This window comes from Portunus trituberculatus, chromosome 13, assembly GCF_017591435.1.
Source record: "Portunus trituberculatus isolate SZX2019 chromosome 13, ASM1759143v1, whole genome shotgun sequence".
NCBI lineage: Eukaryota > Metazoa > Arthropoda > Malacostraca > Decapoda > Portunidae > Portunus > Portunus trituberculatus.
Genome location: NC_059267.1, coordinates 9,727,459 through 9,741,677, shown reverse-complemented (window position 1 = coordinate 9,741,677; position 14,219 = coordinate 9,727,459). Strand labels below are relative to the sequence as shown.

The 14,219-nt window shown below is 41.0% G+C and overlaps 1 protein-coding gene across 4 annotated transcripts in view; it reads right to left on the bottom strand.

Annotated features, from left to right (window-relative positions):
* Positions 1–228: 228 nt before the first annotated feature.
* Positions 229–14,219, bottom strand: part of LOC123503281 (KAT8 regulatory NSL complex subunit 1-like) — a 67,559-nt gene continuing 53,568 nt past the window's right edge. For 2 of the 4 annotated variants that reach the window (XM_045252913.1, XM_045252914.1), the window contains exons 4-12: positions 13,175–13,662; positions 11,842–12,042; positions 7,928–8,011; positions 7,262–7,449; positions 6,204–6,377; positions 5,738–5,888; positions 3,361–3,881; positions 3,022–3,165; positions 229–2,698 (exon numbers count right to left, since the gene is read on the bottom strand). In XM_045252913.1, the coding sequence (XP_045108848.1) occupies positions 2,552–2,698; positions 3,022–3,165; positions 3,361–3,881; positions 5,738–5,888; positions 6,204–6,377; positions 7,262–7,449; positions 7,928–8,011; positions 11,842–12,042; positions 13,175–13,662 (2,098 nt within the window). In that variant the 3' untranslated portion in view covers positions 229–2,551. The remainder of the gene's footprint in view (positions 2,699–3,021; positions 3,166–3,360; positions 3,882–5,737; positions 5,889–6,203; positions 6,378–7,261; positions 7,450–7,927; positions 8,012–11,841; positions 12,043–13,174; positions 13,663–14,219) is intronic. The other 2 variants (XM_045252916.1, XM_045252915.1) reach the window with 2 other exon arrangements.

Below are 14,219 nucleotides of genomic sequence, written 5' to 3'. Positions count from 1 at the left end.
TTTATCTTATATTCCTTTGACTAAGAATGGTCTCCAAATGCTTGACATAACGAAGAATTTCTTCCTCCTGGTAATACACGCAGCTCTGACACCGTAATGCAGCTCAAGTGGTAGTGAGGCTCAGTGGGATCGAAGACAAAACAAAGAGCGTGTTTCCATTCTCATTACGGCAAAAATGTCTGTCTAGCCTAATATAATTTCACTAAAGAGGTTAATGGTAAGAAGAAAGACAGTGTTCAATTTATATTTTTTTCTTTTGAAATGACTTAGGACAGTGCTTTTTCTTGATCAGCCAACAAGTATTAACTTCAATGAAACATTGAATAATATAAATACTTGTTCAAATTGGAATCTATACATTATTTACAAATGCCATTGTACCCATCCTATATTGAAATTTAAATGGTATATACAGATACAACTAAACGAAAACAGGATCATTTGTTTCTAAAGAGGACATGCTATAATTCATTGAAAAAAACCTGATGGGTAAAGTTTGATAAAATACAAATACTTTCATATCTAGTAGTAATATTTGACAGAACCTCTTACACAGGAGCCTTCCTCAAGAGCATCAACATAAACACCTTTCCCTTAACGTCACTAGAGCAATTAGTACAGACATAAAATACCTGAAAATATAACAAAGGGGAAACATTACTTTTCCTTCAGGAAAACAAACAGTACAATGGGCTATTCGGAGTCCATGACACATATTACATAAGCGTATATTGAGCTGTGCCGCCACTGCAGGCATAAGGCGCAGCTGGGAAAGAGGACCGATTTAGTCTTTATAAAGGCCATTGTTACTCCTGAAACAGATGCTCTTTCCTCAGGAGCTCCATCTTGATATTGGAAATGCTAGCTAGCATGTGAACAACTGCTCCCCTTTCATTAAAACATTCATTCCAAATAATGGTCAGCTATGCTAGCCATGTTTCCAGCATTTCAACATCGAAATCTATCAGCACATAAAGCACTGGGCTATCCAAATACATAGTTCAAAGTATTTACTCGTATATTATGGAGTCTTGATGCACACAGCACTAACACAGCTGTTGTAACAACCTCTGTCAAACCATACTTCAACAAATCTCAAAGTTCAACACACAAAGCGGTAGGTGGTCTATCCATGAGGGAGGGGGGGGAGAATATAATAAAAAAAATAATAAATAAATAAATAAATAAATAAATAAAAAAATAAAAAGTCAAATTAAATGTTTTGTACAAATGATTATGGATGATATTTGAAAGTGGGGAATTATTCTCTGTCCCTCTGAACACTTTGGCATTGAAATCAACAAATATGCACTTAATACACATGATCGCATATCCTGAACAGATAACTGAATTCCTCCGGTCCACACGTTCCATTCTACATGCCAATATCCACCGTACCAGTACTTCTAAGACGTCAAGCATAACACCACAAAGGTTTCAAACCTTGATTGGTATGCCATTACACACCACCAGCTCACTACCACCGTAAACAACTGAAAATCACTCCGTACTGCTCATTTCCTTGGAAGTCTTTCAATGTGAAAGGTTCCCTTTCTACATTCAGTATGAACTGATTAATACATGCTAAACATACTTGTAATCTAATCTTCTATACAAAGCAAACTGCAAAACTTTATCACTTGTTTTCATCTCTTAAAATTCAGTCTCATCATGCAGGGAGGCTACCCACATGTGCCACAGCCTAATCTACCTACTTCAACATGCCTATCTTGCCCAGTGACAGAGAAAATTGAAATACTAAAATAGAAAATTCAAAAGGGCACTGATACCATGTATAATAAACTTGACTTGTCAATAATTACCAACTTGTTTTTTTGGTAGACCTCATTGTTACTCAGAAATATATATCTAACACAGGGACAAGAAGGTATGACATCCTACACCTCTACTTACTGGGAGTGCTGAACCTTCCCTTGACAAGCCTCTACATCCTTGAAGACATCAGAAGTTCACCTTCAGACAGCATTAGTTTGCATTCTGAACTGCATGTGATTATGCCAGATGAAGATTAAATGAGTGGCAAAAGCTTAGTCCATACCTGAAATACATTCCACAACTACTGCTCACACAACACTCATCCCGCATAGCACGGCCCAGGATGCCTAACAGTGCAGTGTAGTGATGCCTTAAAGCAATGTCTGGTGGGTAACTAGCAGGGCGGAGTGAAGTGCTCCAATGGAAAGAGCACTGTGAATAGATTCTTGATTCTTGCTAGTATATAATGAACTTGCCTCTCCCTCTTTTTTTAGTTTTATTTTTTGTTTCTTTTTTTGCCTTACCATATTGGTTCCTATCCTGTCCACTTAAACAATGAAAGAATTTCATAGTCAGTAACATTGAATCTATCACCAATTATAAAATAGAATATAATTTTGATGTACAAAGGATCCCATTTCCTTTCCTTTGGCTATGAAAGAGATCGAATAAATAAATAAAAGTAAGATATAAAACTTCATCATCTGTTTAGACATTTTTTGTACACCTTTAATTCTTAGTTCCTGTAGTCCACTTTATCCGAGGTAGGCCACCGTCAGTTGCGATGAATCTGCAGCACACACTGTCCGGTGGCATCCTTCAGTCCCGAGATGGTCCACTTGGGAGCAGCTGTGTCGTCAAACTCTCCATCCTCTTCCGGGGCAGAGTCTGTCACCTCACTCATGGGGGTGCTGCGGCCACTCTGGGGAACACCACAACACTTCCATTCAAGACTGCTGGCCCTTCTGCTTCATGTCATGTTATATAATATTGGGGAAGCTAACCAAGTATGAGAATTGCATGAAAGCAACTAAACACTAGCAAACTATAATGACAGTATAGATGTGTTAATCTTTTGGTAAAATACACACACACACAGTTTTAATGTCTTCATCACTTGGGTTTACACCACATTAATTTCTTCAGTAGTACACATTTCATTGCAACTATTTTCATCTAAAAAACTGAATGACATCACTGCCCAAAAAGCACTTTATAACAACCACAGGCTAAGATAGGACCTACCTCTTCACAGTTATTGGCATCATTGGCTGAAGTATCAAAGGGTGGGCTTGGAGGACCTATATCACAGTCTTCTGTCTCCCGTGTTATCAGCATTAACTCGGCATCATTAAGTGGGAAGACACGTTGTTCATAAGGTGTCATGCCCTGGTATTGGAGAAACAGGTAACTTAAATGTGTTTTTTATGTTAATGAATACTAGGTAATAAAAGATTTAGGCATAAACTAATTAACATTTTTGCATATAAAATACTAAATGAAATTACAATCATTCAGGTTACAGATATAAGCTAATCATAGCAGTCACAGAAATTAGACATCTTACTCCAGTCAGAAACACACCTCTAATCTCTCAGGAGCACCCTCCTCCACACCAGCAGATACCTTACTCTTGGTGGCACTGCTACTGCTGAAGGTGCGGTTCCGGCGTGCCCCAGACAGGAGCGACGAGAATGTGGCTATCGACGAGGGTGTGGATGAAGACAGGGAGGAGGATACTGTGGTGGTTATCGACGAGGCAGTGGATATTGATGTAGAGGGAAGGTGCGTTAAAATGGAGTTAGAGGAAATCTGGGAATTATGAATGAGAAGCTGACTAGGTTGATGTTGCTGCTGTTGTTGATGTTGTTGCTGTGAGGGTTGAGGGGATATGGTGGATAGCCCAGCCTGAGCAACTAGAGTGGTGAAGCTAGAGCTGGTGGCACCTGATGTACTACAGCTGGAACTCTGAATACTGGCAACTGTTGGGAGGGAGGAGGACTGATTGGAATCCTCTGAGGGGGCCAAGGGTGTGGTGGGAGGGGTAGCTAAGGGAGAGATAGTGTCACTGGCAGGGTCTGGAGGACGTGGTGACAGGGGATGGTCTGTAACAAGAAAATTATATTTGATAGTAACTATTACCATACATACCATGTAAGAAAAATCAATACAGGCAACCCCCGCTTAACGAAGAGGTTACGTTCCTAAAAAAAACCTTCGTTAAGCAAACCAATTATAACAAGTTTAACCCTGACTTGAGCTTCCATTGAGAGTAAACAAAGCGAGAATGCATCATAGTACAGTAAAAGGTTTAATGAAAGTAAAAATTATGAAGTTAAACATTTAAGCAGTTTAATTTAAGAATAAGTCATTATAATGTACATTAATGTATGTATGTAACTTTATAATGTTGATGATCTTAAATTTATGAAGGGAGGGAGAGTGGAGCAGGAAATACACTAGCTGGCAACCTGTGGAATGTAAACAAAGGGAGCATCATTGTACCACATACAAAACTTATGTACCACATTTCCACAAGGCTTTCCATTTAATCCATTGCAGAGTCCCAAGTTCAGGTGGTTCTTTTAGCTTGCAAGCAAGATATGATCTCACCAGCCTTCTTAATAGAGTCTGCTGACTTGAAAATGGGAGACAGTAGATGGAGTCAAGCCATGGTGGCGAGCAATGCTATTAGTTTTCTCGCCTCTCGTGTCTGTGAATAATATCCAGCTTCACTTTGAGAGTAAGAGACTTCATGGTCTTCTTCAAAACGCTAGGCGACATTGCAGGGCGTTTTGGTGGCATTTAGAGCGAGGGAAGACGAGCTGTTGCTGACGCTGTTATTGTTTTGAACTAGGGGAGTGAGTGGTGCACGTTTTGTCCACGAGAGGCACTGGTGTGTTCAAAAGCCTGTTGGCTTGCGTGATACGGCAGGGCTTTCAAACTTGGAAAAAATTACCTGGATAAAATTTCATTAAAGCAAGTTTGGTGTTTGTTAAACGAGCAGATGGTAGTTGTATGAACCTTTGTTAAGCGGGGGTTGCCAGTACAATAGAAAATAGGTAGGGGATGCTAAACAGAAAATTTAATCAAACAAATATACACAAACACATTGATTTTGAATATTTATAAGCTTAGGAGAGTTAATCTTGTATCTGAAGTACATCTGAAGATCTTGCTAGAGGCTGTTTCACACCAAAGGCAAGACACCCCACACATGCGGTTCAAAGATATGTGGCTCAAAATCGTCTCGCCGTATTTCCAAAAGTGTGTTCACCCCGGATGTGTATTTCAGTGACACATGCCTGCCACACTGCTGGCACAGATTCCAAGATCACCAGGCAGGCAATTTTTCCACTCATAGTGTCAATGATTCATGGTACTCCCACCTTTGACTGCAGTGACCTGACACTCAACACTCACTCACTGTCCTTCAACGTGATCTGATGGATTTTCTGTAGTTCGTGTCTTGCTTCTTAATATCTTGTTCAATAAATGACAGAACTTCAGAGAACTGAGCTTGAGTTAGTCTGAAATACTATTGAAATTTCCTTCATCCATTTCTAGCTCTTGAATAAGATAAATATATTCACCACAATCGAGTCATTTCATATTGGCTTCACGTACCCAAATATTTTTCCTCTTATTATTCAAGGTTGAAGATAACATTAATAACTCCTCTTTCTCCACCTCCTCCACATTGAGGGACTATAGAGTACACTTTTCATTGCTGCAGAAGGAAGTCAGTCCGCCTCCACCTCAGCAAATGTCTCGCCTAGCATTACACATGGTGTGAGCATACTCATAGCAACTAAAGTCAGCCTGACTCAACGGTACAATGTGTCCTGCCTAGCGTCACATCCAGGGTGAAATAGCCTTAAAGCAAAGAGCATCATCTTATGATGACATACCCTGGAAGCCACCAACAGCACCTTCACCCTGACCAAGATGGCTCCCTCACCTGGCGTGTTAGTTCCTGAGGAGTCTGTTCGTCGGGAGCGGGAAGACCTTGATGTCACCTGCATGTGGAGGTACTGGAGGAACTTTTTCCGTTCCAATTCTTCACTGCGGCTGTGACGGGCAGCCACTGCTTCTTCACTAACGTCTTCATCCTGAGAGCAGAGACATTTGTATCAGATGTTGATGGTTGCTATTCTCATGTTCTGAGAATTTTTAGTTAGCTTGCTCATAACTTAATGAAACTCACTGATTCTACATGGCAATGACTTTATGGAGCAATAACATCAATACTATGTGTTACAGTCTTGGAGCAAACAAAGCAAACAAAGAAACTACAAAAGATTACTTACATATGATGCATTATGGACTTTAGAATCTTTTGCCACTACTGACTGAGCTGAGAGAAACTACTAACTACAAGAATTAGAGAGTTAGAGAGTACACATGTTTGAGACGCTGCCACTCACCTCCTCCTCATGACTAGCACTTTTTGAACTATAAACATTATTGGGGACGTAAGGGACTATCCTCCACTTGGGAGTTGGGATTTCTTTGTATTCTAGTTTCTCCACACGTGTTGAGGCAGCCATGCTGTGTGGGATCACGATGTTGTCGATGTCGTACGAATTTGAACTGATGGTCTGAAAAGATTGCGATTTCATCAGCCATCTCTGAGGAAATGTGTTAAAGTGTCATAAAATACTGATGCACTGAAGTGTGTATATCATCTCATTGGAAATAACTAGAAACTCCTTCACAATGTTGCTGCTTGATAAACTAACACTTCAGGGCTCAGAAATTTATCACATTACATTTCATGCAATTAAAATTTCAAGTTGAAGAAATTCTTTAAGTTAATACTTGAAGTTGGACAAATTCCTTAAGATCTATAAAATCTAATGGAAAATTCACTTTGTCTAATTTAACAGCCCTTCCTTTCAAGTGTTCTGTGACATTCATAACAGAAAAGACAGACTGATTGCTACTGGTGTTGGCAGAAGCCTCACAATGCCTTGCAGGCAGCTGTTCTTTGTGCATGGATACACAGAAATTACTGTACATTTATTTTTTGTCAGTCATTGATGCATTTGTATATTACATAGAACTCAAAATTTTCCGTTGCCATAAAGTTTCTGGTGCAATTTGCTTGAACAATGTTGACATTTCACTGCATACTTCTCAAGACATGTTTGCACTGACAGCTTTATTTTGCCTAACTTTGCTCTTTTGTACATCAACTCATACTTCTGCTGTATCTAGTGAGCTTCAACATTTCTGTAACCTTCAACATAATTTCTATATTTTTTTTTTTTTTTTTTCCACAAATACCTAAAACAATTTATGAACATGATGGTGTACATTACCAAGTGACAGTTACACACAATTATCTTGGGTCAGTTTCTTGTACTGAATACACCATAGATTTCCTTTATGGCACAAGCATGTAAGATTAATACAATATCTAGTCATATATAAACACTATGTTCTATGTGATTCTTTGACATGGGGAAAAGTTGGTAAGCACCTGTTTATTTTTCTGGTTTGAGGTTGACTGTCTCTTGTGGGAAGAGCGGTCAATGGGAGCTGGGCTGGCGGTGGGTGAGGAGTGCAGGCTGCTGCCATACACTGAGCTGGAGTCGTCATCCTCCTCAACCCGAACTTTCTTGGCCGGTACTGAGGAGAGAACACCGCTGCTGAGTGCTACCGGGGACCCTGAAGCAGGCAAAACTTCCAGAATCACATCATAATTATCACACGCTTCCCTGCAATAACTAAAATGATGATAAGCATAACAAGCACATGATGAACTTACACTTAAGCAGCATGCTGGACACAATACTCACAAAGTCTCATTCCAATCTCTCAATGTAACTTGGAAACACCACTTGTAATATGCAACTCAATAGACAGGAAGTTCAAACCCAGCAAAAAAAATTACATCACCTTACAAAAATTAAATCAATACAAGCTTTTTGGCAACAAATAACAGGCTTTAATAGAACAAAAAGAGGCACTGCACTGTGACTTGAAAATGTCTTGCATTATTCTTAAGGTAACAAAAAATAACGTGTGTGTGTGTGTGCCCTGGCTACCGGTCTCCTGGGGATGTCAGCCTGGCATTCAGGTGGTTATGCAAGGTAAAGGTAGAGCTGAATCCTAATGCTTGTGAGAGAAAACAACCATTACTTACATATGGGCTCTTGAGATGAAGACTTTTTCCTTTTAGAGTCTCCATCTTTTGTTAGCTCTCCAGTAAACAGTGATCTCTTCAACTCTGCAAGAAAATAACCAATCAGAGGAAAATAATGCACGCACACACACACACACACACACACAGAGAGAGAGGGGATCTGATACAAGTTTATAAATTGATTAACGGAATGGATGAAGTGGATAATGAGAAACTGATCCTGAGAGAAGAATATGACTTTAGAAGCACAAGATCGCACGGTAAGACATAGGAAGGGAAGATGTCTGAGAGATAATAAAAAATTTAGTTTCCCGCAAAGATGTGTTGAGACTTGGAACAGTTTGAGTGAGGAAGTGGTGTCAGCAAAGAGTGTACATAGTTTTAAAGAAAAATTGGATAAGTGTAGATATGGAGACGGGGCCACACGAGCATAAAGCCCAGGCCCTGTAAAACTACAACTAGGTAAATACACACACACACACACACACACACACACACACACACACACACACACACACACACACACACACACACACACACACACACACACACACACGTGCACGCACGCATGGATGCATGCACACATGCACACACACACACTTTCCAAATAAAGCAATACCTGAGTGGAATGCATTATCAAACTAAGTGGTGCATGCAAACAAATTACATAAATTTAAAGAGAAATATAATTTAATTTAAAAAACTGGAAAATAACAAGCTTTACTGTGTCATAAATACACAAACGGATCAAAAACACCCATGACTTGGTAGGAGATCCATAATCAAAAGAAAATACTACTACTGAATGTGAACAAATTGTACAAAGCATGACCATGATGGGTTCCCTAGTATTCCAGTGCTACCTTACAATCTATTATGGGTATTCCTTGTACATCCATAATAGCCTTACTGCTGTCTTTCTCCTTGTCCTACATAAATAACCAATCTGCACATAAGGAATCTGAACATGTCTATACAAGCATTTCAGGATACAACTCTTAAACTTATACAAATACAGATTACTCTCGATTTACACGTGTTTGATTTATGCGTTTTTGTTATAACGCGACCAAAAAATATTATAATTAATTTAATTTGCGCGATCGGTCTGCTCATATGCGATTTGGCCCAACCACATTTTCAAACTGAGTGCCAGACGCAATTTCAAACTGCACACCAGAGAGTTTCACAGCTGGCTGATAGGTGGGAGCTCTGGGGCTGGATCCAAGAAGCAGGTTGTTGTCTATGTTGGTACAGACAACCTCCTGCTTACATACCAACCTTCGTAAAATAGCATCCACAAAGATTCGTTGCTGTTGGCGGATGAAGATTGGTAGCCCGCCAAAAAGTGCTCATTGGTTGTCAGGAGCTGGATGCCACGAAATGGCATTCATGAACGCTTGGAGGGACGGTAACGAGGTTGCTATGAGGTTGCTGGTAACACCACCTCTCCAGGTGGTGTTACTGTCTTATATATGCATTTATGTTAACAAAACAACATTTTTATTAGCTTTTTACAAACCTTGCCCCAAAGAAAGGATTGTTTTGTAATGCATAAAGTGAAATCTTACGTGGAATACCAAAAAATAAAGCAGAAATGACATCGCCCTCAGACGAGACGAGACGGAGACTAGTGGCGACTCGGCCGCTTCTTCTTCTTGTGACCCTTTTAGCTTGTGTGTTGTCTTTCACCACGATATTTATGTTTCCACTCCTCTATTGCCTGCTATAATGGATGTCATATCTTAGTATTCATATACGCTCATGCCACGAGGATAATCTGGACTCCGTGGCAGTGAGTGATAGTGAATTACTAATGAAATACCGCGGTATTTCATTAGTAATGCACTACACACACACCACTTGGAGAGGTGGTGTTACCAGCAACCTGAGGGCAACCTTGTTACCGTCCCTCCAAGCGTTCATGGATGCAATTTCGCGGCAGGAGGTTGCTCTGACATTGTTAAAGAATCTTGGATCCAGCTCCCGCTCTTCTCATGCCTCATGTGCAGTATGCCAGCACTGAGTACAGACAGAATCTCTTCAATCTGCCTATAATTTACCAAGATGGCTCCAAAACATTCTTCATCATCTTCTGTATTTTGGGTTATTTTTGATAAGTGTATTTTTGATAAAGTGGTAAAGCTCAGAGGAAGATGGTGACTGACTGTGGTGTGAGTGGTGAAAGCAGTGACACAGTGAGTGTTGTGTTTACGTATTCTTTATTTTGTTTTCTCTTATCATTTTTTGCTTTTCCCTTTACTTTAAATACACTTCTATTATTTAGAATGGTAAATAATAAAAACATGTTAATTTAGCCAAATAGAGTATTTTGTACAATTTTTTTTGGACCACATCCCGCATCCCCCCTATTATCTATTGTTTCTTATGAGATTTACATGTTTGTTTTACACGAATTTTGATATACACGATGCCTCTTGGAACGCATCTATCGCGTATATTGAGATTTACCTGTACACTCATAATATCAAACTTCTGGCTTTTCTTACTGAGTCTTGGTCATCCTCTTTTAGAGATTTCAGTGAAACTTTTACTGTCACGTTAGACATATCAAAAGCTTTTGATAGTCTGGCATAAAGCTTTAATTTCCAAACTGCTCTCTTATGGTTTCTATCCTTCTCTCCACAACTTTATCTCAAGTTTCCTTTCCAACCGTTCTATTGCTGCTGTGGTAGACAGCTACTGTTCTTCTCCTAAATCTATTAATAGTGGTGTTCCTCAGGGTTCCGTCCTGTCACCCACTCTCTTTCTATTATTCATTAATGATTTTAACCAAACATCTTGCCCTATCCACTCCTCCACTGATGATACAACCCTACATCTTTTCACGTTCTTTCAGAGATGACTAACCCTTCATAAGTTAACAGATCACGCAGGGACGCCACAGAACGCCTGACTTCTGATCTTTCTAAGATTTCCGTTTGAGGCAGAGATAATTAAGTAGTTTTCAATGCCTCAAAAACTCAATTCCTCCATCTATCAACTCAACACAGCCTTCCAGACATTTTTCCCCTCTTCTTCAATGACACTCAACTGTCTCCCTCTTCCACAATGAATATCCTCAGCCTGTCCCTTACTCATAATCTTAACTGAAAACTTCACATCTCATCTCTTCCTAAAACAGCATCTATAAAGTTAAGCGTACTGTGGCATCTCTGCCAGTTTTTTTCACCCCTCCAGCTGCTAACTCTGTACAAGGGCCACATCTGCCCCTGTATAGAGTACTCTATGCATGTTTCGGGGGGTTCCACTCACAGTTTTATTAGATAGGGTGAAATGAAAAGCTTTTCATCTCATCAACTCCCCTTCTCTGACTGATCGTTTTCAGCCTCTTTCTCATCGCTGAAATGTTGCATCTCTTTCTTTTTATCTTTTATCGCTATTTTCATTCTAACTGCATGCCTTCCCTCCTCCTGCAGCCTCGCAGAATAAATCTTTCTTCTTCCTCTCATCTCTATTCTGTCCAACTCTCTAACACAAGAGTTAACCAGTACTCTCAATCATTCATACCTTTCACTAGTAAACTCTGAAACTTCCTACCTGCTTCTGTATTTCCATCTTCCTACAACTTGACTTCTTTTAAGAGAGAAGTATTAATTTGCTCCCTAATTCTGGCTAACCCTCTACTTATCTTCTAGAGAACCAGCATTCAAATGGGCCTTTCTTTTTTTTTTTTTTTTTTTTTGTTGCCCTTGGCTGGTCCTCTCTCCTTAAAAAAACTTATTCCACCAATCTTTCTCCTGCTAGGATTTAAGGAATTTTAACATGTCTATACAAGCCTTCCAGGATGCAACACTAAAGGAATCTGAACATGTCTATACAAGCTCTTCCAATAAAATCAATTCCCAAGCAAAACTATGATCTCAACTATAATCAACTTCTCCCACACTTACTCAAAGTTATTCTTCCCTTGCCATCCTTTTTATGCTTCTTGTGGTCTTTCTTCACCTCCTTATCTTTACTCTTCTTCTTTTTCTTCTCCACGTACAAGTTTTCCCTCACGGATTTCAGCTGAGGTGTCTTGGTGGTGAGTGCTTGTCTCTGCCAGTCCATCGTCTTCAACATGACGTCAAACTTTTCGGAGAGAGACACATCTGAAAGAGTTTGTCACATTAGTGCATCACCTGTTTCATTTGGCTCTATTTCTCTCTCATTAACTCTTCACTACATATATTCCTTCACTATATGTAACTTTTAATATGTTTTTATACTACAGTCTTAAGCTCTTTTACCAACATTTGTAGAGCTTCGGTAATTAATTGCATGGTCACAGGAGAGAAAATAGGGAGAATAGATGGTTAATGTTGTCTTTTTACACCATAGAATTAGCTCAAAGTAAAATTAAAATGATAGTCCCTAAAAATAAATTATAGGTACTAAATGAAACCATTGTCTAGCAGTGAAAGGGTTTAGGAAAAAAAAAAAAAAAGTAAACATAACGCTTATTCTCTCTATGTGTGCACTGCCAAACAGCCGATCTTACTTTTATTCCACAGTGCTCTGAATACTAACAAAAATGTCCAAAGCAGTAAAAGACATTCAAGGCTAGACATGTGTTAATACCAACAATCACTGTGCTTCCTTCACAGCTGCACCAAAGAACTGCAAGGCTCAGTGACAGCAGTTAAACATAGGAAGTTTAGGCTTAACTCTGATGTGCTCCTCTTCCTGCAATCCAAGGAAATCAGTCTTTTTTTTAATCTTAGAATCATCCATGGCTATTTACTACAATAGAATGCACTGAAATACTAAAGTGGTGTGTGTGTGTGTGTGTGTAAAATTAATAGTTTCATGAACAGTTTCTTTCTCCTCTTTTGTTTCACTTCCAGGCACATACCTGAATAAACTTTTCATGACTCAAACTACCTACATTCATTAAACCCTGCTCTCTCTCTCTCTCTCTCTCTCTCTCTCTCTCTCATCCTACCTAGTTTAGCAGCGCAGTAAAGGTGCTCATTACTTCCTGGTGTTGTGTGACCTGCAGGGAGACTAGCGTGCATACCTCTATATAATTCACTACCTAGGATAACTGTGACCTGACTCATGGGAAAAACAAATCACTACAGTGTGTTGCTCCATGCTGTCACAATTTCTCTGACTCCTAGTGGGAAAGTCAGGCAAGCCAGGTGAGTACCATGAAGCCAGCTAAGCAGGTAAATGGTTCCTGCCACACCAGCTGTACCTGTGTGGCGTGACTTATCACATGACACCTGACTCACGCCTCACCTGCCGGCTGGGAGAGCACCGGGTGATAGGTGGGGTCGACCCTCGCGTGGCGCTCGCTGGCCGGCTGCGTGTAGGGGTCTGGGGGCGCGGCGGGGGGCGTCACCCCTTGTAGCCGCGTACAGAGCACACAGGTGAGGGGCGGGACACACTTGCACTGCACGGCGGGGATCCTGCCGCTGCCGCCTCCCCGTCTGAGTCCGGCACAGAGACCCGCTCCTGCCCTCACCAGACGCCGTCGCTTCACCGCCCGTATGCCCTGAGTGCGTGCCGATGCGCTGCCCGCCTCGCACCCACCCGCGCCCCCGCCCACGCCCACGGCTTCCTCCATCCGACTGTGGTAGCCATTGACGGCGGTGCGGTTGGTGGGGGCGGCCAAGCAAGTGAGGGCGGGGTCATGCATGTCGAGGTGGGCGGGATCACGCAGCGCCACACTCTTCCACCGGCCGGCCTCCTCCACCTGCACCGCGCCCTTCGTGTTGCGTATGTGTCTGTGGAGAGTCCTTCCCTGTAGCCTCTGACACATGCACACATTCTCTCTCTCTCTCTCTCTCTCTCTCTCTCTCTCTCTCTCTCTCTGACTTGGCCCCACATTATGACGCCACTCCCATGCACACTATAATGAGGCAGAGCATTAGGCCAGCCTGTCCCTCTCCTCCCACCCCTTCATGCATCTGCGTCGTAGGGAGAGGCGGGCGGAATGGAGTGAGGGGGATAGAAATGGAGAGTAAAGGAGGGTAAAAGGCGTAGGGAAGAAAGAGGAAATGATGGGAAGGCAAAAACAAGATATTGGTGAGATGAGGAAAAGGAGGAAAGATGGACAGGAAATGAAATGGGAGAGAAGAAGGAAATGAAAAGAAAAGAAGGAACAAAAAGAAGTAGGAGGTGGTAAAGACTGATCGATAATAAATAGAAGACAGTGAGAAAAGAGAAGTGAGAAGAGAAGAGAAGAGAAGAGAAGAGAAGAAAAGGAAAGGAAAGGAAAGAGAAAAGAATGGGAAGCGAAGAAAAAAGAAGAGGAAAGGAGAGAAGTTGGGAGGGGAGGGGA